At 40.7% G+C, this 25,292-nt stretch overlaps 1 protein-coding gene across 4 annotated transcripts in view; it reads right to left on the bottom strand.

Moving 5' to 3' along the window:
- Nucleotides 1–11,183: 11,183 nt before the first annotated feature.
- LOC123956304 (rho GTPase-activating protein 40) overlaps nt 11,184–25,292 on the bottom strand; it is a 26,970-nt gene continuing 12,861 nt past the window's right edge. For all 4 annotated transcript variants that reach the window (XM_046028400.1, XM_046028399.1, XM_046028398.1 and 1 more), the window contains exons 3-15: nt 24,745–24,965; nt 23,875–23,953; nt 23,374–23,522; nt 22,000–22,165; nt 21,282–21,373; nt 20,786–20,863; nt 19,582–19,741; nt 18,435–18,517; nt 16,574–16,780; nt 16,007–16,150; nt 15,426–15,577; nt 14,964–15,019; nt 11,184–14,296 (exon numbers count right to left, since the gene is read on the bottom strand). In XM_046028400.1, coding sequence (XP_045884356.1) covers nt 14,190–14,296; nt 14,964–15,019; nt 15,426–15,577; nt 16,007–16,150; nt 16,574–16,780; nt 18,435–18,517; nt 19,582–19,741; nt 20,786–20,863; nt 21,282–21,373; nt 22,000–22,165; nt 23,374–23,522; nt 23,875–23,953; nt 24,745–24,965 — 1,694 coding nt within the window. In that variant the 3' untranslated portion in view covers nt 11,184–14,189. The remainder of the gene's footprint in view (nt 14,297–14,963; nt 15,020–15,425; nt 15,578–16,006; nt 16,151–16,573; nt 16,781–18,434; nt 18,518–19,581; nt 19,742–20,785; nt 20,864–21,281; nt 21,374–21,999; nt 22,166–23,373; nt 23,523–23,874; nt 23,954–24,744; nt 24,966–25,292) is intronic.

Raw genomic sequence — 25,292 nt, forward strand, 5'->3', positions numbered from 1 at the left:
CCAAACATGTTAGATTTTATCTTAAAGTGAAATTGTTTTTCATGCAGCTATAATCTCATTTCACATTGTTCCAAAAAATTCTAAGAATGAAAGTAAAGCAGTATAGAATAAATTTAAAGTGTATGAGTGTGATTTTAACACATTTGCTGACAAACTAGACAGAGAGAAAATAGACAGAAATAAAACAATTCAGATAAAACTCAAAGGCTCAGTTCAAAATTAATGGAAAAAAGACTAGAAAACAAACACAACAGTTAATAATGTATATGTACCTGTGACCGGATTTCTGTTCGACAATGAAACAGAAAAATGGTAAAATGAAGGGTAAAATTGTAAAAGGGCTGTGCTTGTATATTTCTTTTCTTCCAACCACTCAAAGCGCTTTACACTACATGTGACATTCACTCTGATGGCAGAGGCTGCCATGCAAGGTGTCAGCTGCTCATCAGAAACTAATTTGGAGTTCAGTATCTTGCCCAAGGACACTTCGACGTGCAGACTGGAAGATCGAACCACCGATCTTCTGATTAGTGGGCAACCTGCTCTAGCTCTAAGCTGCAGCTATACACTGGTCTCAGTATATCTGATAATTATCTCAAATATACTGTTACATTATCTCCTTTTACTTTTACTCTGTAGATCCTCTGAGATCTGTCCTGCTCTCAAACACTCTGAGATTATGTCCGCCTCATGGAGTGGCAAGGCTCTACACTCCACTGTGTGAAGGGGCGTCTGGGGACGTGGACATGGGTCGCAGGCAGCGCCGCATCAGGGCATCGAGCTCCAGCCGAGTGGGAATTCATGTTGATTTTCATGCTTGGCTAAGCCTGTTTTGCCAGCTGCCATTTATGCTCAGACACTCATTTTGTATGAGCAAATGTGTGTGTGTCCTATTTTGACCAACATAATGTGGCATCCAGCTTTAAATGGAAATAGTTTCATAATAGCAAAGCATGATCATCAAAGCCTTTTTGAAACAAAATAAAATAAAATAAACTCTCTTTTTTCTGCGTGTAAAACTGTAAACACAAACACGGGCCCTGCAGCATTTTCTTATTCCTGCCACATCAAAAGCAGAGCTGAGAGCTTTTTCTTCTCTGCCCAACATAATTCAGCTTGGCGTCTAATTCGTATTATTACTGAAATTGCCTCAAATTTGTTGCCATGGTTATTTTTCTCCTCTCTTTTTTATGCTTTGTGTCTCCTCGGTGGCCGATGATTAGAACCGACAGTGGCTGGAAAGAGTATACTGTGTGTGTGTGTGTGTCAATGGGGGGACAGATAGCCTGGAAGGCAGTGACCTGGTAATAGTGAATGTATTCACAGGCCATATTCCACGATAGTTGCCATGGTCACAATAATTGGGAGGCAGATCAGTGAGAGAGAGAGAGAGAGAGAGAGAGAGTGTGTGTGTGTGTGTGACGGTGTCTCAAGTCTACAGAGAGAGAGAGTGTGAATGACTGACATTGAGAAAAGGAGGCTTGGGGCAACACTGCAGACTAGCAGAAGGAAACGGTACTACATTATCAGCTGCTGACAAACGCTCACTGTGCACAAAGGAGCATTATACAAAGGGCGGCCAAAATAATAGAAACACCTTGCTGCAATGTAATGCAATACAGGTCAACAGCAACACAAACTACAATCTCAAAAAGACTAAAATAAGTTAAGAACTTTGCAAAAAACTTAAATGTTTTATCCTAGTTGTAGTCATGTGGATCGTTTTGGTTTTATTTGTTTAATTTAAACCTCAACAAATAAAACCAATACTATCTGCATGACCAGAAACCAATAGAGGAAAGTTAGAAATTAGGTTTTCTTTCTAATTTGAGTTATCTGACTTGTTAAAGAGCTGATAGGTTTGATTGCATGATACTGCCAGGTAGTTGTTCCTGGATTTTTGTCCATCCCCTGTTTAAGAAAATTATATGACCTATGGGAGTCATATCATTGTCAGATTTCGGGATTTTGCAGAAGATTTGTGGAAAACCAACAGACTCACAACTGAAAATTTTAAGGAACATGATATATTATTATATGTGGTGGGGTTGCAAAGGAGCAGTGGATAAGACATATGCCTTTAGTGTGGAAGACCTGGGTTTTTGTGTCAGCTAAATGAGTAAATGTAATGCATTGTTATTAGTAGTAGACGTGGGTGATGTTGGAGGACTTGCAAAGACAGACAGGAAAAAGTGGTAGAGATACCTTTACTTTAATGCATGTGTCAAGCTCCACAAACACTGGATCCTATTGTTCCCTTAATGTAACGTCATAGCATCTTTCATTAGACCTCCACCCACATCCTTCAGAATTAACACCTCCTGGTTTGTAACATTAAAATTTGCCTCCAAACCCAAAGTCAGATACTCTACTGAAGACCTTTGATCGCTCATCCAGAGCCACAGAAGACCTTATGCAAATGTTACAGGCTGTGTAATAAAATGTTTATCAGTATGATATCCACCCTTTTGACCCTATTCATGTTGTTATTTCTGTATCTGCTTGAATAGTGATACACATTTTAGTAGTGAAAGTAATTCAGTGTGAGAGTGTGTTTTCTTCCTGCTCTCGGCGTTGTGTGTAACCCCCTCTGTATATGTCTGCTGTCGGCCCTGTCACAGTCTGTCTGCGGCTGAATGAAGTGCTCTGTCCCATCTCTCTGTAACAACACAGCAGCAGCATCATCATCGTCTGACACACTGAGATCACAGTGGTGTCCCCCACCCTGAATGCAACACACATACACACATTTGTGACTGACTTGCTAACCCCTGGCGTCCCACTGTCATGATTACTACTGTCTACCCACATCTCTCTCCTCCTTCTCCATTCTTTGGTCAGGAAAAGCCCCCTGGAGGGAATGGTGCAGCGTGGGTGCTTCTCTACACTACGCATGCCATAAAGTGAAGCGACCGGCAGGCAGGACAATATGTGACGTGGTGTGTCGGTGGGCGTGTGCTGAGTTTGTGGTTCTTCATTGGATTTGCGTGTGCACGGTTATGATTATGGTGCAAAGGAGCTGTTAGACATCTGAGGGCACACCTGAAGGACAGGGAGGCATATTCAGCTATTCCTCCTACTCTTCTTCTACTCCTCTCTACTTTCATTTCATTCTCACCTCTCCCCATTTTCTCCTGCTTTCTTCCTCGTTTTATTCTTCCTTTCCTTATTTTTCCTTCTGTCTTTCCACTCCTTTCTTCCTCTCCTTCCAAAATGTTTTCTTTCTCTTATCCTTTTTTCTCCTACTTTTCTTTGTTCCTCCTCTACTCAGATGTGGATGATGTAAAGGTCAAGTTTGAGGTGACAGATAAAGATTTTGTTTGTGGAAGCAAACAAAATAAAACTCATGTCAACTCCTGAAATGATGTACAGTATTTGGATAAAAGGGGGGTTGGTGGGACTCTTGATGACAGTGACACATGAGGAGGGCTCTTAAGCCGTGAGTCATGTTGAGGAAGGGTAGAACAGCCCTCCACCCTCCCTCGGTGGGTTTTTTGACGCTCTGGGCAAAAATGTCTCTATTGTCACTGTGTTGTAGCGATAAGGTTTGTGTGCCAGTCAGTAGCTGCTGTCAGTATGTGTACGCAGGCATGCAGACATTCACACAAACACACAAACACACACAAACCCGCATTTTTTATGTGAAGTGTGAAAGCATCAGTTTGTGAATACATACAGTCAGATTTGCTCAGTGTGAGACATGCTGTCAGTCTGAAGTGTCACTGTGTGTCTCTGTGTTTGTTTGTGTGTGTGGGTGTGGGTGTGCGTGGTGACCCAGCAGATGGAGCATCTGTCGCTGTGAGTGAGGCATTGCTGCCAGGGGTGCATTTGTGTGTCACAAAGATCATCAGATGCCAACAGAATTTTTCTACCACAACCCCGAAATTGACAAAAGGCAGTATAAGGTTATCAGACGAGTCAAAAATAACACTGAATACCTGAATAAATAACAAATAAATAAAATGGAGTCTAAGAAGAAAGAATAAAATGTATACTTTTCCTTTAACCTCCAATAAGTTGATCATAAACTTAAAATAAAACTGCTCTTAAATTTATTGTATAGTTGATTTGATTTCTACATTTCCAATTTTCCACATGTATAGGGCTGTGGTTCAGGAGCTAGAGCGGGTTCCCTGTTAATCGAAAGATCGGCGGTTCTGTCCCCGGCTCCTCCAGGCTGCATGTCGAAGTGTCCTTGGGCAAGATGCTGAACCCTGTTCCACCACTTCTGTAAGGCTCAGTGTATGAATGTGTGTGAATGTAGTGTAAAAGGGCTTTGAGTGGTCACAAAGACTAGAAAGGCATCATAAAAATAAGGAGCATTTACATTTAATTTGCATAGATTATAATAATGAGGTAGGTGTGGCTACAAGTGGCCAGAACAGTGAGTTTGTCATTCATGAATACAGATAAGCGCAATCGACTGAACTGTGTAGCCAGATAGCTTACCTGAAAGCAATTAAGTGCGTTTTAGCTAAACTTTTTTTTTTTTTTGCACAATTTCAATAGTGGGAACACCTGGAAATTAAAAATTAAACAAACACAATGCAATGGATCAGTCATCCATTTCATGGTTATCCAAAGACGGTTAAAGTCAAGGGCAGCTGGTCTTGGTTGAAGATACTAGAAGACGTTTCGTCCCTCATCCAAGGGACTTCTTCAGTTCTGACTGACTGGTAGGGAAACTAAGCTATTTAACCTCAGTGGGGTCATTTGCCAGGATCATCGATACCACTGGTTCGTTAGTGTTCCTGGCTGTTGTAACGACAGTCGTTATGGTCGTTAGGATTACCAAGGTCAAGACTGAACGACCATCTTATCTATCTATCTTCACCTGAGGCCAATAGGTTACGTTTGTTGAGTTTCCTGGGAAGTGATGAAAGGACCGAATTGTAAGTGGGGAATAAGTGGTGGCGTAGACCCCCTCCTCTGCTCAGCAACGGCTTCTCAACCCGGGTGTAGATGGCTTCCTTGACACCTCTTTCAAATCATCCATCTTCTCTGTCTAAAATGTGCACCTGGTGGTCCTCAAACGAGTGTCCTCTGTCCTTCAGATGTAGGTAAACTACAGAGTCTTGACCTGAGGAGTTGGCCCTTCTGTGTTGAGCCATGCGTTTGTGTAGTGGTTGTTTAGTCTCCCCAATATAGAGGTCTGTGCATTCCTCACTTCATTGGACCGCATACACTAGATTTCTTTTCTTGCGCTTGGGGGTGCGGCCTTTGGGGTGTACCAGCATCTGTCTTAGCGTGTTCTTGGGTTTAAAAAACACAGGGATGTTGTGTTTGTTGAAAATCCTCCTGAGTTTCTCTGATACTCCACACACGTATGGAATCACAATGTTGTTGCATCTGACCTTCTTTTCCTCATCTCCTGTACTTTTGTTCTTCCTGGAACTTGTGACTGTTTTCACAAAGGTCCATTTAGGGTATCCACAGGCTGTAAGTGCCCCCTTCAGGTTGTTCTGTTACTTCTCTCTGGCTTGGACGCTTGTTGGTATGTTTTCCGCTCTGTGGTGCGGTGTTCTCATGACCCCTAGCTTATGCTCTAGTGGGTGGTGGGAATCAAAGAGTAGGTATTGGTCTGTGCGTGTGGGTTTTCTGTAAACACCAATTTCTTCTAGTATCTTCAACCAAGTCCAGTTGCCCTTGACTTTAACGTTCTTTGGAAAACCATGACGTACATAAAGCATGTCACTTGTCACTAAAAGGACAAAAAATATAGCGGCAGATGACAACATCAGATCTGTGTGGATCAATGAGGATACTGTAATATTCTTCAAATTAATACATGAAACAATATAGTGGCATAGTGGTTAATGGCACTGAAGCCACCAACAGTTTATCTTGATGCACCCATCTTTGTGTAACAGTATGGAAATGTGCATTAATTCTCATTTTCTCTGGCAGATTTTCTGAATATTTGATTAAAGTGTGTGATACATGTGGGCGGAAAAGTGGCTACCGGTGGTAATGCCATGTTCACGTCATATTGTTTAAACTGTAATTACGAGCAATTGAGTCAGAGAAACTGTTCCTGTCCGCTAGTTGAAGATATTGAGAATATCTGACACAAACAATGTCTTCCACTTTGTACTTGAAAAATAGTAGTGTCAACAAACTGTCTTCTAGGCCATCATCAAATAAGATCCTATATTAACACCAACACAATAGAGTCAGCTAATTTAAAAAGAGCTGATTTCATGTGTTAACAACAAGTTCCAAAAGTAGCAAGTTTAGGCCAGAGCCCTTTAGACAGAAAAAGGCCTCTCTAAAGGGCTCTGATTTAGGCTATTTAAATCACATGAATTCAAGATTGTCCCATGATTTGTCAAACATATTAAATAATGCGAAAACACTCCAAAGTCGGAATAATGTGAGGTTATCCTGCTCTTTCCATTTTCCTCACATAAACCCACCTGCCTTTTCAGGTAGCTACTGTGGGAGGAAAAACCCTCAGACCGGGCCAGAGGCCTAATGGGCCCTCACTCTCACACTCTCTCAATAAACATCTTAAACATGATCCTACTATCCTAAGTAGTATTCAAGCTAGGTATGTAGAATATTCAAACATCATGGCTAAAAAAAATCTTCATCACTACAGATCTGCAGCTAACTTTTATCGTAGCTAACTTTGTTGCGTTAGCATGCTGGTTAAAGTGCTTTAGCTTAATTAGTTTAGTAAGTTTATTCCACAGATTGTATATAAGAAGTGGTCATAGTCATCGTGACATCACCTGTTGGTTTGTGGACTGCCATTTTGAAGCATCGAGTTTGTCCGATAGGCCGCCACCATGTTGAGTTTTTGCAACCAGTGGCACCAGACGTGACCATATTTGGACGAGATGGTGGAGCTGTGGTGGTGCATCTGTAATTCACGTTAACTGTCATTTTAACAGGGCTGACAACTTTGTCTAGCGAACATCAGTCTTAAAACTAAATGCACTCAGCCAACTCCTAATACGCTTTTTTAACAGCGCTGGTTAAATTTACACGGTGCCGCGGGTACGAGTCACTCTAGCCTAATTGACAGGTTGCCATGGATACTCTGCTTTATGGTCTATTTTCCTCTAAGTGGGAGCATAATTTACTAAACTATCGAATATCATGTTGTTTTGAAGAAGACATGAAACTAGCAATTGGAACCATAAACTCATTAGGAAAGTGTTAACTGAGGAAATTATTCAGGTGAGAAGTAAGGTAAATTTACCATTATTTCTAATGGAACCGGACTTCTTTTTGCAACCAGAGGAGTCGCCTCCTGCTGGCCGTTCAAAAGAATGCAGGTTTACTGGAAGCTTCTCGCTTGGTTTATTCACTAAAACTACAGCAGTGCACAATATGGGTGATTCACAGCACCTTCCCTGGCTGGTGTGGTTTTATGATGAAAGTTAGCTGCAGCTACAGTTACTTTGTATAACCACTAGCTTTCAGGTAAACTAGCTTAACTTAAGTTAGCCTAAAATATTATTACATAGGTGTAATTGATCAACTCTTTGGTGGAGAACAAAACACTGATTGGAATTTTATGGTTTAAAGCTTGATGTTTTACACATTAGTTGTCCAAGTAACTATATTTTTGATATATTCATTTTTCTTATTCTTTTACTGCCTCACCTCCTCATCACAATATTAATTTAGTAGTTTGTGAAAAAAACATTTTATTACAGTTTTTTGTCTAAGTTGAGAAATATATTCTGAGTGGCTGAAATGGGCTCAAATTCCCATCAGCCTGAGTAAATCAGTTTGGGTTATCTGCACCGGAAGCAGACTCCTTTAAGCATATTTGCACTGATGGATATTGAAAGATAAAGACAGCCTTTACAATGCAATCATTTTATCTTTAATTATGTGTTTTATTAATGTCACTTTTTATATGGAAATGTGATTATAATAACACTTCATACATACTGTAGGTTTATTTAAAGGAGCTCTGCTTTTAATTTGGCACTTTTCCTTCCTTAAAAAAAGGGACGAAGTGGCTATTTGAATATGTTTGATGTTCCTTTCAGTGTGTCTTCCTGATGCAGATTCACAATCAGCTCTCCGCCTGTCTGTCGGCTTTCTGCAGGAGAGATAGTGCTCTCTTCATTACACGCTTCATTAATTTAAATGCTAATTGATTCTGCAAGGGCCTTTCAGACAGAGGGCCAAGTCCTGTCTTCCCCCATTGATTGTGTGTGTGTGTGTGTGTGTGTGTGTGTGTGTGTTTTGTGCACCTGCTGGATCCTGGAGTGACACGTCCTGACAGAACAGCCTCTCCTGCCTGTCTGTCTGCCTCAAGTGTGGCACTGATATGGTTTGAGTGCTCCAAGCCAGAGAGACAAGCACTACACTAAAAGAACACCCACCAACAATCAGGCTCAGAGGGTAGTTTCAGGGCCAGAGAGGTGAAAATTAAAACAGAAAAGCAGAAAATGTGAATAAAGGCAGTTGGCATACTGCATGGATAAAACAGGATGCAGGGGCAGTTAAATGATCCGTGCTCTGTTGCTAGGAGACACCGGGGCTGGATGGTAGAGATAAACGCTGGGATCCACCCCTGGCGGCGAGCAGAGGGTGGGAAAGAATGAGGGGGGAGGCAGAGGGTAAGAAAAGGAGAGTCTAGATAAGAGGGGAGGGGATGGGGGGTGAGTCATGTGACAAAGACAGAGGCATCCTCGTTCATGGCAGATAAGCTTTATTTTATCCCTCGAGTCCCCATTTTTGTCATCTTGTCATCTGTTATTCACAAAGTTGGTCAGGTTTGTTTCCTTCATGTGTGACGTTAAAGGCCCCGGTAAGATTGTTTTCTCACTCAGCTTCATACTATGATTGATGGAGTCCTACATGAGCACAACATTTTCTGCCAAAGTTTGAACAGATTTGGTTGTTTCACATGAGAGATTTCTGTTTTCCTTTTTTGTCTCTTTCTGCTCTTTCTTACTCATTTGATGTGGTAAAAAATTGATGTCACATGGTACTTCTGTGCACCAATCAAGATTTTGCAGCATTTGAATTGAAACATAATGATCAAACCACACCCACACAGTCCGGATAAAGCAGGTTAGCTGAGTTTTTGTGTTAAACTCAAAATAAATTTTTACATTTGTGTTCCTGAATATTTAATTCTATTGAGATGAACTGATGAAGATTTTGAAGTTTTCAGAGGCTTTAAAAGCAACCACAGAACATTACTAAATACACTGTATATAAATGCATGTACATGTATATCTGTGCTCACCCATGTACAAATATAAATTGTTAATAATATTTGTAATATATAGTGTATGAGAGCCTGAATGATAAATCCTCCAGGCTGATATTTATCTGCCTATATTAGTTAATAGTAGGTATATCAGTGTATATGTCAGCCTATAAATGAAAAGAAATTGAAGTACAGAAATGCCAAATATATTAATTGTTTTGAAACTGTTAATTTTATACTTTTCAACCGTACATTTCTTGGTTGTAATAGTTAAAAAGAGTTTTAGGGAACCTTTTCAGAAACCTTTATTTATGTTACAGATATGTAATGTGTGTAACTCTCTGCTCATTAGTAGAAACAATACTGTGGTATCTAAGGCCCTAACTCACAATTACTTTGACGGGAGTGTATAACACAAGTGGTTTGAACCAGGTAACCAAGCCTGTAAGTTTTTATACAAACTCTCCAAACTGTCTAATTGGACAAATTATTTCCATCCGTGATTACCTCAGTAGTGTTAAATTTATACCAGAACATGTTTTTTCTCTCCATCTGTTTCCTGCCTCACTTGAACACATCATTAGCAGAAGAGATTAGAGTCTAAATTTGAATGTAAAACTTTACTTTTGTGCAAACTGTCTTCTCAGCTGGTGCCAGGATAGGGAAACCATGGCTGCCACCATATAAGCACAGAAAGAAAAGCTCCATCTTGCACCGTCATCCCTCATCAAGCCAGTCGACTCCGGTCAGCCCAGCAACAAAAAGACAAAAGGAGAAGAGCACTTCCTCCACCAAATGTGAGGGAAGCGGTGGGCTCTGAGTGCACGTCGTGATTAGTAGCGAATGGGACGCAGCGGTCTGATTGGTGGAGAGAGCCGGGGGTCAGGCGTTCTGCCAGCAGCTCATACAAGGGTGCTGATTGCTTTTCATCCTCTGATTACAGTAATTTAGATCTGCAGTAGGCCAAAGGGGCCTGCGTCTGGCAGGCCGGCTGCTGCCGCACGGTCTGAGGGGATGCAGTTTGGTTTGCTTAGTTTTTTTTGTTGTTGTCTGAAATGAGTGAATGAGGCTGGAAAAAAAACCAAACATCCAGGATTTACTTAAAATAAGGTGTGATATATGTGAATACTTCATTTTCATTTTGGAAAATAATCGGTAATGTTTCAAAATTGTAGATGATTACGTCCCTTAAAAATATTCTAAATCCATCATGCCGGAATTCATTTTATCTATCATTTAAATAATTAATATATAATTTTGGATTGAAATGCTTCATTCACAGCTGTCAGTAATTACCCACATGTTCTAAAAATACAAAATCTACAGCTTCTAAACTTTTTTGTGAAAGAAAAACCAGACATTGCTGTATCGCACGTGATGTTTCTTCTTTCCTTCTGTATTTCAAGCGGCCATTTGGACTCGCCAAGACCTTGAATAATCAAAGTTGATGAGGCAGTTAGTTGCGAATGGTTTTTTTCCAGGAGCGGAGGCGATGATTAATCAAGGGAGTGAGCAGCTCTGGCCTCTTCGCCCGCACACATTACAAGGTTAATTTCTCTATTGATTACAGCAGCAGAATGAACCAATACTTCACTACAGATTTTCTCTGTTTTCACATAATATGTGTTTATGTTTGCCTCTTTTTGTGATGCAGTTGTAGATTCACAAGAATGATGAATGATGTTTTGGTTGATACCATCTTCCTACCACGCCCATTGCTCATATTGAAAAAATATCATGTTTATCCCAAAATGTTCGATTCACATTTATTGACAAAAAAAAAAAAAAAAACACTTTTCAAAAGTGCTTTTCTTTCTACAGCAAAGACTATGGTATTTTCACAGAAGTATTAAAAACAATGACTTGTGTAAAGGGCATAAATATACATTCTGACGTCTGCTGACAAAGTGACGTCTAAAATCTTCACAATAAAAGCTGGACATTGATGAAGACAATAAGAGGTCCACAACCATACTTTGGTCACGGCAGGAAACAAATGTTCAGGTAACTGTCATTCATTTAATGTTAAAATACTCCCTGGATAATTGTATAGATAACACTGTTTCAGAGATATCTACCCAAAAAGAAGCTTTTTCCTTTTCTCACACAAACACATTCACATATGTACAAACACAAACAAAGTCGATAGAAAACTGATTTAGTGTGTGAACTTGTGCCCCCTGTTTTGGTGACTCCACATGATGTTGTTCAAGCGTACCCGTGTGTGTCATGTGTGTTTAGACAATACGTGTCCATGTGCTCCGCTCCTTGGGGTGTTTGGACCCTCACCGCTTGCCCTCTGGGATGCTGCTTCAGAGGTGACCTACTTCTCCTGACTGTCAGCAGAAGGCAGTTTCATCAGCTCGCTTTGTGTCGAGGCACTGAACTGTGCCTGGGACAGGCCAATTGGACTTGTGTAATGAAGCTCATCACACACATGCACGCACACACACACACACACACACACACACACACACACACACACACACACACACACACACACACACACACACACACACACACACACACACACTGCTGCTGTCGTTGGGTCCAGGGAAGCAGAATTTATAACAGCCATTTATTACCTTCTCCTTTATCAAAGAAATGTGATTCCTCGGCGTGTTTCTGATGCATGCGCCGCACTGCCATTATGGTCCATTATTGGGAGGTGACAGAGATGGAGCAGAGGGTGTTGATGGATGCTGGTGCCGGGCCGCCTGTCATTACTCCGTCTATTGAGTGGTGTGTGCGAGACACTTCCCACAAAATGGCCGCGGAGCACCAACATGGCTGCGATTGCGAGGAGTAAATGATCTCGTCACATCTGACGACGGGCACAAAATTGTTAAACACATTCATTTGCTGCTTGCATGTGTTTGGAACAGTCTGAGTGGCAACACGATCACAACAGTCCTACTGCTGTGATTTCGGTGCCTCTTCACAGCAGAGGATATAAATGAGCAATATTTACAAGTGGAATTTATCCTCCTGTACTGTTTAGGAGAAACAGATGTTAAGTGAGCCGTCAAAAAACAACATAGTGTGATGAAATATGTACAAGAACACTACAAATTCCCACGGCGAGTATGGGTGACTTAACACAACATACTGTTACACTGAGTGCAGCAACTACACATTATCCTAAAGTCTCTCTAGCCTACACAATACTCATCAAATACAGAAGCCACAATGGTATTACATTCATATAAATAATGATTATAATAATCCCAGAATGCCCCATGAGTCACTTCAGCACTTTCGGCTCCATTCATGTGTTTAAAAATGAGAACTGAAGACCAGCTTCACTGTGTCCTTAACAATTCCCTTTAGAGGTGTCCTTGAGGTTGTGACATCAAATCCCCTGGTATATAAAAAAATGGTATCTTTGAGCACCGTTCTGTACAGGTCAGGGGTCCTTGGAAGTCCATGGATTTTTTTATAAGGCCCACGAGATCATAGGGTTTCACAGATAAGGGGCTATCAGTTCATCTGGGTCTTTCCCTCTTCGATTGGCATAGCTGAAGAAAGGAGCCGGTACAGACAAGTCTTTGTTTAATTTGCGGTTAAAATGTCTGAGCTGGAAAACTGTCCATGGAGAGACCATGTGAGGCAGGAGACAAAAAGCAAATGAGAAGGATCAGTCAGCTGATTAACTGATCGATCCGTTAGAGCTTAAGTTTTACTCCGTTCCCAGGTTAGCTTCTGTTCCATTAGCTTTCGGGTTTCAATATATTTTCTCTCGTTGCTGGGTTTTAATCATCAGTATTTTGTAAAAAGCAGACCACAGTTTTATGTCCATATACTAACCTAAATGGAGTCCATCATTGGGTTTACATGCAAACCTGGTGTGTGTACTGTAACTGGAGTAGGGGGATTAGAGAGACCTGATTTCCCAAGAAGATTTCTTGGACAACGCACATTTCGGTGCCATGTATACCTGTAACCGGATTTCTATTGGACTTTCTTTTAAATGGACTGTACTCGTATATAGCCTTTCCAGTCTTCCGACCACTTAAAGAGCTTTACACTACATGTCATATTCTCCCAATTCACACACTGATGGCAGAGGCTACCATGCAGGTGGCTACCTCCAAGCAACAGCCGTAGAGCACAAGTACCACTAAGTACCACTTGCACGTACGCAAGTGCCAGACAAAAGACTGTGGACAGGGAAAGTAACAGCTGGATGAAAAGGAGAGGTCATTGTGATATTTAAAATGTGTCTGACTGAAACTGGCTTCAAAGCTGGCTGATCCTCTAGAAGTCTAAACAAGTCTGTTTCTACCACCAGGATACTCCACTGCATGTAAACACGTTCCCCAGTTACCCGTGTAAACCTCTGAGTAACCAGGTTACTTAAATGCCTGTAAATGCACTGAACGATGCTTAGTAGAATTTGACAAGGATACTGAATAATTTGTTAATTTTCCAGTCCAGGATTAGACACATATTTAGCCGAGTGAATGGGCGAAAATCTCCTGAATCTTGTTTTAGCTTTTTGCAAAAGACTGATGAATGAAACCCAGAATAGGAAACCACATGGTCTTGGCTGGCCTGAGAAGGGGGTGGGACTTGAACTCTCTATAGCCAGAGGTGCTCTGCATCCCCATCTGCTCGCTCATGTTTGGCGAACCAAACTGCCCATTCGCGCTCCCTCTCCTCTCTTTTCTATGCAGCAGGTTCTCTGTCGGAAGTAATGAGTCACGTCAGCAACGTTTTGCTTGCAGCGTAACGCAGGAGAGGAAAGATAGTGTGAAGGAAGAGAGAAAGATAGAGGGAAAGAGAAAGTGGGCGATGTGTGTTCATCTGATTGTAGACAGTTTTCCGGCCCTGCTCCTGGCAGATTCTCCAACTATCTGTTTCTGCTTTCTCCATCTGTCTCCTTCTCGCTTGTTGCTCCAAGGACGAAAAGGACACGAAGAGAGGGCTGCGTGAATGTTTTTTTCGGCTCTGCCTTTGTCCTTCTTCAGGGAGCTGTTGCCCAATCTGTCCATCCATCCGTCCTTCATAGCCCTCTGCTCGCATTGGGTTTCAGCTTGATGACCCACTCTCCTCCATGGTTAGTGTTGTATAAATCCTGAAGGTGCGTGTCGGGATCCACGCAGCGCTCACCTGCAGAAAACACACAAAAAATACTTAAAGTCCTAGTTGAGGGATTTTTTTTCTGTAGCTGAGCAAGATAAAAAAGTTTAGGTTGATTTTACATATCAATTACGGCTGCAACTAGTGATAATTTTCATTATCGATTAATCTGCTGAATATTGTCTCAACTAATCAATTATTTGTTTGACCTATTGAATGTAAGAACATTTTTTTAAATGTCCCAGTTTCCAAATTTAAAATGACATCTTTAAATGTCTTATTTTGTTTGACCAACAGTCAAAGATATTCAGTTACAAAGAGCAGAAACGATTCAGCTATAAGCTTTGTCTTATTTTGGAAAAAATTGATCATCCAACTTTTTTCAGCTGTAGTTTCAATTCAGGGCTTGTGTTGGTATCAAAGTGATAATAAATGAATAATCTCAGGTACTAACGTGCAGATGCAGAAGTTTTACATTACAAAGGTTTTTTACTGTCAGCTCTGCTGTGAGAGCACAGGCATGTGTTAAAGCATTTGTCTGCTCTGATAACTGCAGCTGTACTGCTCGTGTCTCTTTGGCGCTTGCACAGTTCATTACATAAGACCGTGCTACCCTCATCAGCTCAATGAGCAGAAAGACATGCAAATGTCAGCGCTGCTTTGACCAGAGTAAAACAGCGCAGCTTCTTTCACTTACCAATATTCCCTCCCACTTCGTACAGGGCGCAGTCTGGATATGCCGCCGAGCCCTTTCTGTTGAGAGACATATAAAACTTAAGTGTCATCCTTTTTTCCCCCGTGAAGGTAGATAAACATGATATGTCATTCTTAAAGGAAAATTCGATGAGGTGACAAAAGTGACACAATTGCTAGAAAAAAAGGCTAATACTTAAGGTTGATATCATCATCATCATCATCATCATCATCCCTGATGTCACTACAAGTCATCGTTGTGGTTTAATAATTCTCAGGATCTATTTACTTTTCGTGCTTTGTGAGAACCAACAGATACATACAAATACAGTTTGGAAGCCAGATTCAAACACGTCAGCATTTATAATCTACTTACAATGCCAGATGGCGGTTTGTATGTTTAAAACATTCTGGATAAAAGGCTGAGGAAAGCATGTAGTCATTTAAACTGTATCTGGTATCGTACCTTTGCAGTTTGCCCTTTCCATTTTCGGGGCTGCGGACAAACTGGCGGTGAAACTGGGCGAGCAGGTCTGAGGCTCTGGAGTTGATGCTGAGCTGGAACTCCATGGTGCTGCTCACCAGATCCCCGACCTGGATCTTCACTGTACGGCACAGCTACAGGGCAAAAAAAACAACAAAGACTTAAAGAATACATATCACTATAACAACTTTGGATAGTAAACGATCAAACGATTATGTTTTCACGTGTTTGAGTGGCGGCATAAGAATGAAGCAACAGTCTGGCCTCATTTATAAAAATGTTCATAGATTTACACTTGAACTAAGTCTTAAGATAATTTCTGCAACACATATTATTCAGTGGACTTAATAGTGAGTTGACAAACAAAGCCAAACACATAGTAGTGTTGATAATTCATATCACATTGTTCATAAAGCTAATGCCAAAGTTCACCACAAACTGCAATACCCCTACATGACCAGCAGGGAAGACACATTCGTCAAGTCTAGGCTTTGCTTAGTGATAACATCTTTTCAAGGTCGGTTTTATAAATGAGGCTCCACAGGTATGCTAAACCGACTCACCTCTGAGGTGTTTTTATTGGGTTTTTCGCGGCTGTCTGTGTGGATCTTTCTCAGCAGGTTCTTGATGCGGCGATCATAAAACTGGTAACGCCGGTTGCTGTTCTCATTCATCTTACGCACCTGGCTCATGAGGAAATTAGGTATCTGAAGAGAAAAGGAGCATGACGCAACATTTGTAATGGTTATATATGTTTACAATTCCTATCATAAGGTCGACTTGCTTGTTTTTTCTGGATCTTACAGCCAGAAAAATCAAATCAGGGGACTGCTATTTATTTAATGAACCCTCAACTTCAATTTAATTATAGTTTTTGAAGATATTTACTTTTCAATTTGCTAGATGACAACAGGGATGTGAAATTCAAGTTTTTTTTCAAAAGTTTTTGTGATAGATGTTGCTTAACTACTCTTTATTGCTAAGAAAACTGTTAAAGACTAAATTTGGTTATGGGCACATGTAGAAAACGTAACACAGCCTCTAAATAGTTACACTGTTCCCATTTAATGTTTCTTCAGTAACACCAACGATCCTTTCCATCTTGAGGTTGAATATGAGGGTGAGCCTACCGTCCAGAGCAGGTCCTGGTAGCGGATGAGGAGCCTCATAACATCTGCTGCCTTCTCCGCATGTCCTTTCTCTGCCCCCTCAGTCAGCCTGCTGGGGACGGCCTTATGGAGGAAGAGGTTGGGAGCCATGATGGTCGCTACAGCCCACAGGTTCATCCTGTTCCTCTTCTCCCTGCAAACCACCTTACTGAGGAACTCAAGGAGGACCTGAAGAACACACGGATGGAGACATGCATACGGATATGTCGGATCTTTTTTAAAAATGTATTATGAAACTGGATGAAAGACACTCGATCACTTTCAACTGTACCGTGTGTAAATGTTGAGAGGGCTCTTTTGAACTGAAGCACAAAATGGAGTCAAGTGAATTATCACAGTGACTGAATCATCTGCAAAACCTCTACTGAGAAGTATGTTAATGCTCAGTAAGTTTCAGCTGCCTCCACTGGAGTCAAAGTAATTAGTTCAGGTGGGTTTTATGCTCCTGGATGGTATAAGCGGAGCTGACTGCACACTTGTGACGGTGAAAGTGAGTCATGGTTAATGCAAGCCATTATATAACTGAACAGAGTGTTTAAAATGGATTAAGAGCAGAACAATATAGTAATGCATTATGAAACAGCGCTTCGGTGTGTCAAGTTTCATGAGAGTGTAAATTGGGATGAATTTCTGACAACCATAAGAAGAGCATGTAGGGTGTGGTGAAAAATGCTGAATATAACTTAAATGCCAATTTAACACTTTTGGTGTAATTTATGGATTCTGTAAAAGTTTTGCAGTGTTTTTACACTTGAATATGAAATATTGTTTTACACATGACTCTTTCATTTTGGTAGGTAATTTTCAACCTATGATTTTCTACAGTGGTGGATGAAGTATTCAGTTCCTTTACTTAAGTAAAAGTAGAAATACCACGTCGTAAAAATACTAATTAAAAAGGTTAAGTTAAGATACATATTAAGTACTAAACAAAACCTAATTAAAATATCAAAAGTAAAAGTACTCAAACATAGCAAAGTGGCCCCTGTGAGTGTTATGCTATCATAAATTATATTATTATGTTATTATTACTCATGCTTTAATGTGCAAGGAGCAATTTGCTGTTGTAGTTAGTCAAGGTGGAGCTTATTTAGTTGCTGGGTAGTTAAATCTACAACAAGTCATCATTGTTTTGTGTATAAAATCTTAATTTGTAAAGTAACTATTGCTGGCAAATAAATGTAATGGATTAAAAAAGTACAATATTATCCTCTGAAACAAAGTGAAGCAGAAGTATAAAGTGCAAGAGTAAAGTACAAGCACCATAAATTTTGTACTGAAGTTCATGTATTTTGTTACATTCCACCACCGGACATGGATATAAGAACCTGGAAGGATTGCCGTTCAGAAGTATTTACGTGGCCCGAGCAGATTTCTTTGGCAGAAATCAAGCTGTTTTAACTGGGTTTATTTTATCCTGACAGAGGAAACTGGATTCTTGTTTACATGATGGAACGTTCAGGGTCTGCTGGTTCTTTTTAGCAAATATCACATATTTAGATTAGCCTTTCCTTCTGCTTGGCAATATATATGTTATCACTGTGTTCGTACTCTGTATATTCAATGTTTTTTCCCCCTTTTCTTTTTGGCCTCTTTTATCTTTTCCTGTATTACCTGGTTTTGTAAAGTGTCCTTGTGTGACAAATAAAATGCATTGTCATCATTATTATTATTATTATGATGATGATATTTTGCAAGTCAGATTACTGCCAAAAAATCTGATTACTTTAAATGAAAACTATCATACTGAGTTATAACTAACTAGTATTGTCTCTATTTCATGAAGTGCATTGTTGAAGTCTTTGTGTATGTGTGTGTGTACCTTCAGTGTGTTCCTGTTAGGCTCAGGCAGCAGGAGGATGAGCAGGTTCAACATGTGGAGTTTCTGCTTCAGCTCGGTGATGTCTGAAGCAGGAGAGAGCAAAGGTAGGACATGTTTAACACACACACACACACAAACACACACACACTTGCCTAGCACTCACAACACTTCACATTACTGCCATCTGGACGGAGATCCGGGACCTTAAAATGAAGTAGAGCTTGCTTCAGCAGGAGTTTTGTCCCCTCTGCCATTACAGCACTGAACAAATCGCCTCACTGACTATGTTGTGTGCTGGGATAAAAGAATATATTTATGGGGTATTGTCTTCATCTGTAGGTTGCTGTCTTTATATCTGTGTGTTTCTATGTTGAACTGGCTGTGAAAACAAATCTCTCTCTAGGACAATAAATTCTAAAGTCTAAGTCTCTTCATTTCCTCTGCGTTTGGCTATGAATAATGGGATACCTGAAGATTAATGACATTGTGACAGGTAGCCATTAGCTTTGTTAGCTTATGTCTCTGTGGTCACACGTCATTTATCACCTTGCACTGACTCTTCTCACAAACTACACATCAGTGAGTCATCAATCAGATTATATTAATATCAATCCAGTAGTGTATTAAGGTGAAACTAATGTGAAACCAGCAGATCTTTTACTCTTTTATTTCGTGGCAGCGCAGGGACGCCTCTTCAAAGGATAACTTGTTCATCTAAATGTGTATTTCTTAGCCGGAGTATAAAAGACAAGCAGCATGCAGCGCAGTCATCGTGATAAAGAGACTCGCGCAATTATGATGTGAACCCTGCTGAGCTGTCTGGAAAAGTGAGTAGCAGAGTTGTGTAGAGGAGGAGAAGAGGACTTGTTGTGTATGTCTGCTTTATGCAGTATATGTGCAACTTGCCAGATGTGAAAACACACATATCTGGTAAGCAGTGTAATTGGTGAGGGATGATTTAACACTGTCTTGAAAGCAAAAGGTCTTTAATAAAAAATAACAGACATTTGTCTTGTATCTGGATAACAGCCTGTGTATAAAGTGTTTTCAGTCTAACAAGACTGAAAATGTTACTGGGAACTGGAGCAGCTGCGTTGTTGTGAAACTGTCACATCTGAAACTGCTAAATCTGAGCGTGTACACTGACCTCTGACAGCGCTGAAGGTGTTGAGGTACTCAGCGGTGAGAAGAGGGGCGGGCAGCTCCCGGATGAACTTCTTGAGCAGCGCGGCAGCGTCATTTGGACTGACCTCATCCCAGCTGACACGCCCTGAGTAGAAGTTTGCCTCAAAGTTCTGCTGCAGCAGCTGAAGGTAGGAAACAATGACCACAGATGAACACTTTCAGTGAATTTACCATCAGTGAGTTAATTTAACACTTTTCTGTTTTTTTCTATTTATGTGTCTGGTCTTACAGATCTGTCATGACTGATGAATAATGGCTTTCATGACTTTACATGTCACTCTATTTCATATATGAAGTTTGTTGATAAATGTCACATTTTTTTTGAATGATAAAGTCTTAAAATGGAGAGTTGTGTGTCACTCACAGAGCAGATGCCGCTCTGGAGCAGCGATTTAAAACTTATTCGTCCTAAATTAACTTCATGGCTGTCGATGTTGCAAGCCCAGGCATGAGGGCTGTTTTCTGATAAAGAGAGCCCACCTTGGAGCAATGTTATAGGTGTCTATTTGTGCCTTAGGTATATATAAGCGTATATAAGCACTATTACCGTGTGTTACTTATTATACTTATACAGCCGGGTGCTAACAAAGGCCATAGGTTTCCTATGTCTTATAAAAATACTACAATGGTTTAGGCAGTATTTTGAGCTTAGCGTATAGACTGGTGATTTCATGCTACAATCAGGAGGAAAGTATGTTGTGCTCTGCCAACAGGACAACAAGGCAGAATATGCTGACGATAGTAGATCCTTCATGAGCTTGTGACAGAAATGACTACAATACACTGATTGCTGGGATATGTTAAATGGCGCCCTCTTCTGACTGCTTGATTTAATTGATTCCCATCTACTTCGCATGTGCTGAATTAAATACAGAATCATAAGGTGTATCTGGCAACAGCAGCTGGAAAAACATTATTGATTTTGTCTCATTGGCCCTTATTTTTCTAAATGTCAACTACAGTTAAACTCAGTGAAGTGGTTTGATTTTCCTCACTGCCGTTCAAGCACTTTTGACATTTAACAGTGTCAATATTTAGTTTGCCTTTAGGTCATGAAACTTTTATTGCATTACTTTAAACACAAGATTTTTAAAAAAGGCAGTAAAATGATTTGGTGCAGTGCCAGCTTTGTGTGACAGAAATAGTTGTGAACCTAAATATTGCACCTTGATTCTTGACTGAGATCCTGGAACCCGCAGGATCCCCTCTGAATCGACTCCCTTCTTCTCTAAAAATGACAACAACTGCAGAGACAGGGAGAGAGACAGAGAGAGACATTAGCAGAGAGTCAGGCATCAGTAGATAAGAATCTCTTGCTCACCTCTGCTGGTTATTCTCAGTAACTGCTGCTACACACAGGGTGTGGTCAAAGCATTTCACATTCGGAGGACACAGAAATGAATTTATGTGATCTATCTGAAGACACAGTTTGAGGTTCAACAAAGACAAAAAATGTGCTGAACACATGCTGAGATACAAAATATGGTTACAATTATGCAAACTGTCATCTTATGGTAGACCAGGGGAGAACAGCAGATCTGTTATAGTACAGGCACATTGAAAAGCTCCAATGACTTCAGAAGCTGCTTAGATTATTGGCTAAAGTAACAACCTCATGTTATTAAGTTGTGAAAAATTATATTAAGGTCATATAACACACACCGCTTGCAGGAAGAGAGGAGTCGAGGTGTTGGGCTTCAGTTTCTGATCGTTCTCCAGCAGCATGGCCAGCGGCACACCGAAGAGCGGGCTCTCTGTGAAAGAACCAAAGTGTCATGCGATTGCTCTCCATCTTACATTAACATTTAGCTAAAGTTGCATAAGGAAGACATTTTCCTGTGTTGCGTGTGTGTGTATGCCTACATCCATACCACCGTGTCAGCCCTTGCGTGATTCAGTGTCTAAGATTGTGCCAACATACTACTTGCAGTGTGCCAAACTATGGCTAGCCAAGAAATGCTAGGATTAGTTGTGGCTGATTAATGTATTACTAAAGAATATGTCAGCATCTTTTAGTCATGTTTCCAGTGTTTCTTATGTTTAGGGAAACAGGTACTATGTAAAATATTTACTAAAGAGGCAAGAGCATATTTAGATTTCAAACATGCTTATTATGTAAGTCTTTGTGAAATAATTAAACTGGATGTTAAATCTGTTAATCTTCCAGAATGAGGAAATCTCTGCAAAAAGGTGTGCATGGGGAACTAGTGGTGCAGACAACTGGTTTGAGTAATTTGCTTTCCTTTGCTTTGAACAAACACTGCAAATAGTTAAAATGTTATAGTCTTAAAAAAAGCTGTCTACACAATGCCTATTTTCTTGTGTGTGTCTTTGCAAAGTGCACGCCCTATGCTCCTGTCGTGTGCGGGCGCCACCATACCTGGGACTTTCCTCTTGCTGGTTTTGTGCCTTTTGACCTCCAGCTCTAAGAGGTCACACAGCGCCGTCATGTCGATGAGAGCCAACTGGCGCACCTTCTTCATGTCAGTGTGGGAGAGATCCTGAATACGAGTCACTCCGAGGCGGCACTTGGGGCAGATCACCCGCTGAGAAGGTGAGAGTGAAGAGAAAGACATGTGAGTAGAGGGGGGGATTGGAGTTGAGAGTTGGGAAGTGGATGGTGAAGAGGTAAATAGAGAGAATGGGATAAAGAACAGGGAGGAGAGGAATGGAAAAGAAAATGGCGACAGTGTCAAATCACTGACATAATGCATCCGTTTGTATAATTAATTTAAAATATTAATTGATTAAAACTGTACTATCTTTAAGAAAATGTGGCAGCGGTATTTTAAAACCACTAATTCCTCCCTTCTCCTTATTTAGCCTGAAACAGAAAAATACATCTGCTAGACTCTGTGACACAACAACTCTCCTTATTTGTTTTGAGCTAACTGCCATCATTCATTCTGCTTAACCCTGTTATCTAACCAACAGCAAGGCTGATTAGAATTGGCTAACAATAACATTTGTGTTATTAACAGGTTTACATGACCTGACCCAAAACTCTAAATATTTTGGTCCACTGTGATTTATTTGTCCTGATCAGTCGGAATAACTTTTATTTTTCAATAAGTTACAACAAACCCTTCAAATTAAGAAAGAAAACCCACAAGCTTCTGCAGGCAAACTTAAAGGCAAACTACTATAAAATGTGATACGTAAATGTGATAAAGAGAAAGAAGGAGCTTTGGATACAGCGTGCCGTGTACTGCAGAACAAAAGGCACTGGTAACTGCAGGACGTCCAGCTAGACGTGTTTGTGGTCGTGATCACAGATTACAGAAAGATTTGTTCTAACACAAAAAATATATATATTTAAGTTTTGTATTGAGTTCTCACCCTGTACCTAATTTTACTCTTAACTTTGTCATGACTTTCACTAACAGAGGTTGAAAACCGTGATCACCAAAGATGTAATCCCATCCTGGTACACAAGCCAAACTCTTAATAGGGCTTATTATTCATCATGTATGTACTTTGCCTTCCTCAGAACTATATGGCTCTTTTCTAAATCCTCTTTTCTGTAAATAGATTTCAGATGTACTTTCACGCCCACCAAAAGAAATTAATGTAGGGAACACAAACAGTTAAACACGTGTCCGTATTTCCTTTTTATGCCCCATTTGCAAATTCTCTGGAACGTTTCCAAAACTCCCCATTTAAAAGAGAAACTAGCACAGTTTTCCCATCGACAGTGGGACCTACAGTCACACTGAGAAAAGAGTAGGAGAGGGCAAAGTGTTTTGGTGCTTACGGGCAGGGTGCCGTCCTCTTTTCTGCGTTGGCTGTTGTTCTGCAGCAGTGTGGCCTGTTTGAGGAAGATGACGGCCTGTTCGCAGTAAGCGACATCTGTGATGAAGATTTCCTCTTTAGGGGCACCTCGCTGATGCTCCGGCGTCGCAGCTGAGCAGGAAACACACACCATAAACTCCAATCTATTAATTCACTTAAGGAAGTCAACTGTAGAGATGTCACAAAAAAAAGCAAAATGTTAATGCACGCAACATGAGTGCACAACAAATATGAGGAAGTGTTGCCACTCGCTCTCATTATCTCTTATGTAACCCACATCTCTCAAAACAGAGGAATGGAAAAAAACATTCTGCAGAAGTATTCTTTATCTGCTTTTAAGTTGATAGAGCCAACATGCTGCATGTTTTCACTGTTAAAACATTAACAACCCCTTATTCCCTTTAGTTACTTGCTAGTTTTAATTTTGGCTCACTGTAATGATACTATTGTATGTAGCTCTTACCTGATAGTGGTGTTCTGGCAACTGATGCCATGCTGTGTTGGGCAAGGTCTTCACTATGCCGGGAATCAGGTAGAAGGGTCTGGTGAGATAGAGCATTTATTGACACTTCACAAACCCATATAGAGCCCTTTCTGTAAAGAACGACTCAAGTTAAAAATATGTAATATTTTCGGCACCTCTGGGAATAGGAATAGAGTGTTTCCTTTGAGAAAGGACTGATAAGGATCAGAGGAACAGTCTCTATTCCCCTCTCAGGGCTGCTCAGACAGACAGCGGGGACAAAGCATGGCCTTTACATGTGATTTGCCTTTCTTGTCACAAGTTAGCCCCTCTGCATGAAACAAGATGGCACAATACACTGGAACAATAGAGAGTCCCTCACTGGGTCCTGACAGTCACCAGGGAAATGGGTATTTTATATTTTACAGCAGGCTCTGCTTGCTGTAAACTTGTACAACAGTAATCCTGAGACTGGAAATATAGGCATCCGATGGATTTGCACGTATCAAGGAAAGCTGAGTCTCTAGGTGAAAATCTACATGTTACATATAAAAGATGTAATGCGTATATGTATGCATGTTAATCTTCATTATGTACTGCATTTACATTTAGACCCAACAATTTACAGCATGAAGTGCTATTGCATTTTCATTTGGGTCAATGTAAGCAAAAGACATAAAAAGTCACTTTCAAATGTCCTATTTCAATTTTTTTCAATATTTTCATACAACATCTGGCTCTCATTTCTTTTTGTATACCATTTGCTTTTCCTCCTCCATCGGGATGTCAGAGGTTGTGGTGAGTTACAGAACAGTTTCCCTTAGACCAGCAAGGATTCAGGGATTTTTTAAAAGTTCAAAGAGTCCTGACCTGAGTGATGGGGGACTTGAAGACGTCGCGGACGTCACGTGGTGCCGATTTGTTCCTCTTGCGAAGGGAGAGTGTGTAAGAATCCAGTCGGCGCTGGACAGCCTCGGCCTGGGTCCGGGTCAGTGTGGACAGAAGCACCGCTTTGTCTACATCCTCACAGTCCTCACTGATGAGGTTCGACAAACCAGCATCAGCCAACCACTGCTCCTCCTGTTCTCCTTCTGAAACAAAGATCCAAACATGAAACACACAGGCACAACAGCAACAAGATGCAGATATAATGCAAATAAAAATGCAGAATGTTACAATACCAAAGTATCATTTTGATGTGATATACAACATCATGTTAGACAGACTGAGGTACTGGGTGGGGATCTCTGGTACTGCCCTAGAATGGTTTTCATCCTAACTGTCAAATAGGAAGTTTTGCGTGTCTGTAAACAACTATGTCTCTTCGTTCTGTCCAGTTAAATATGGTGTGCCTCAGGGGTCGGTCGTAGGACCCATTTTGTTTTCCTTGTATCTGCTTCCCCTTGGACATATTATCC

The sequence above is a fragment of the Micropterus dolomieu genome, linkage group LG18 (genome assembly GCF_021292245.1).
Source record: "Micropterus dolomieu isolate WLL.071019.BEF.003 ecotype Adirondacks linkage group LG18, ASM2129224v1, whole genome shotgun sequence".
In the NCBI taxonomy this organism is placed as follows: Eukaryota; Metazoa; Chordata; class Actinopteri; order Centrarchiformes; family Centrarchidae; genus Micropterus; species Micropterus dolomieu.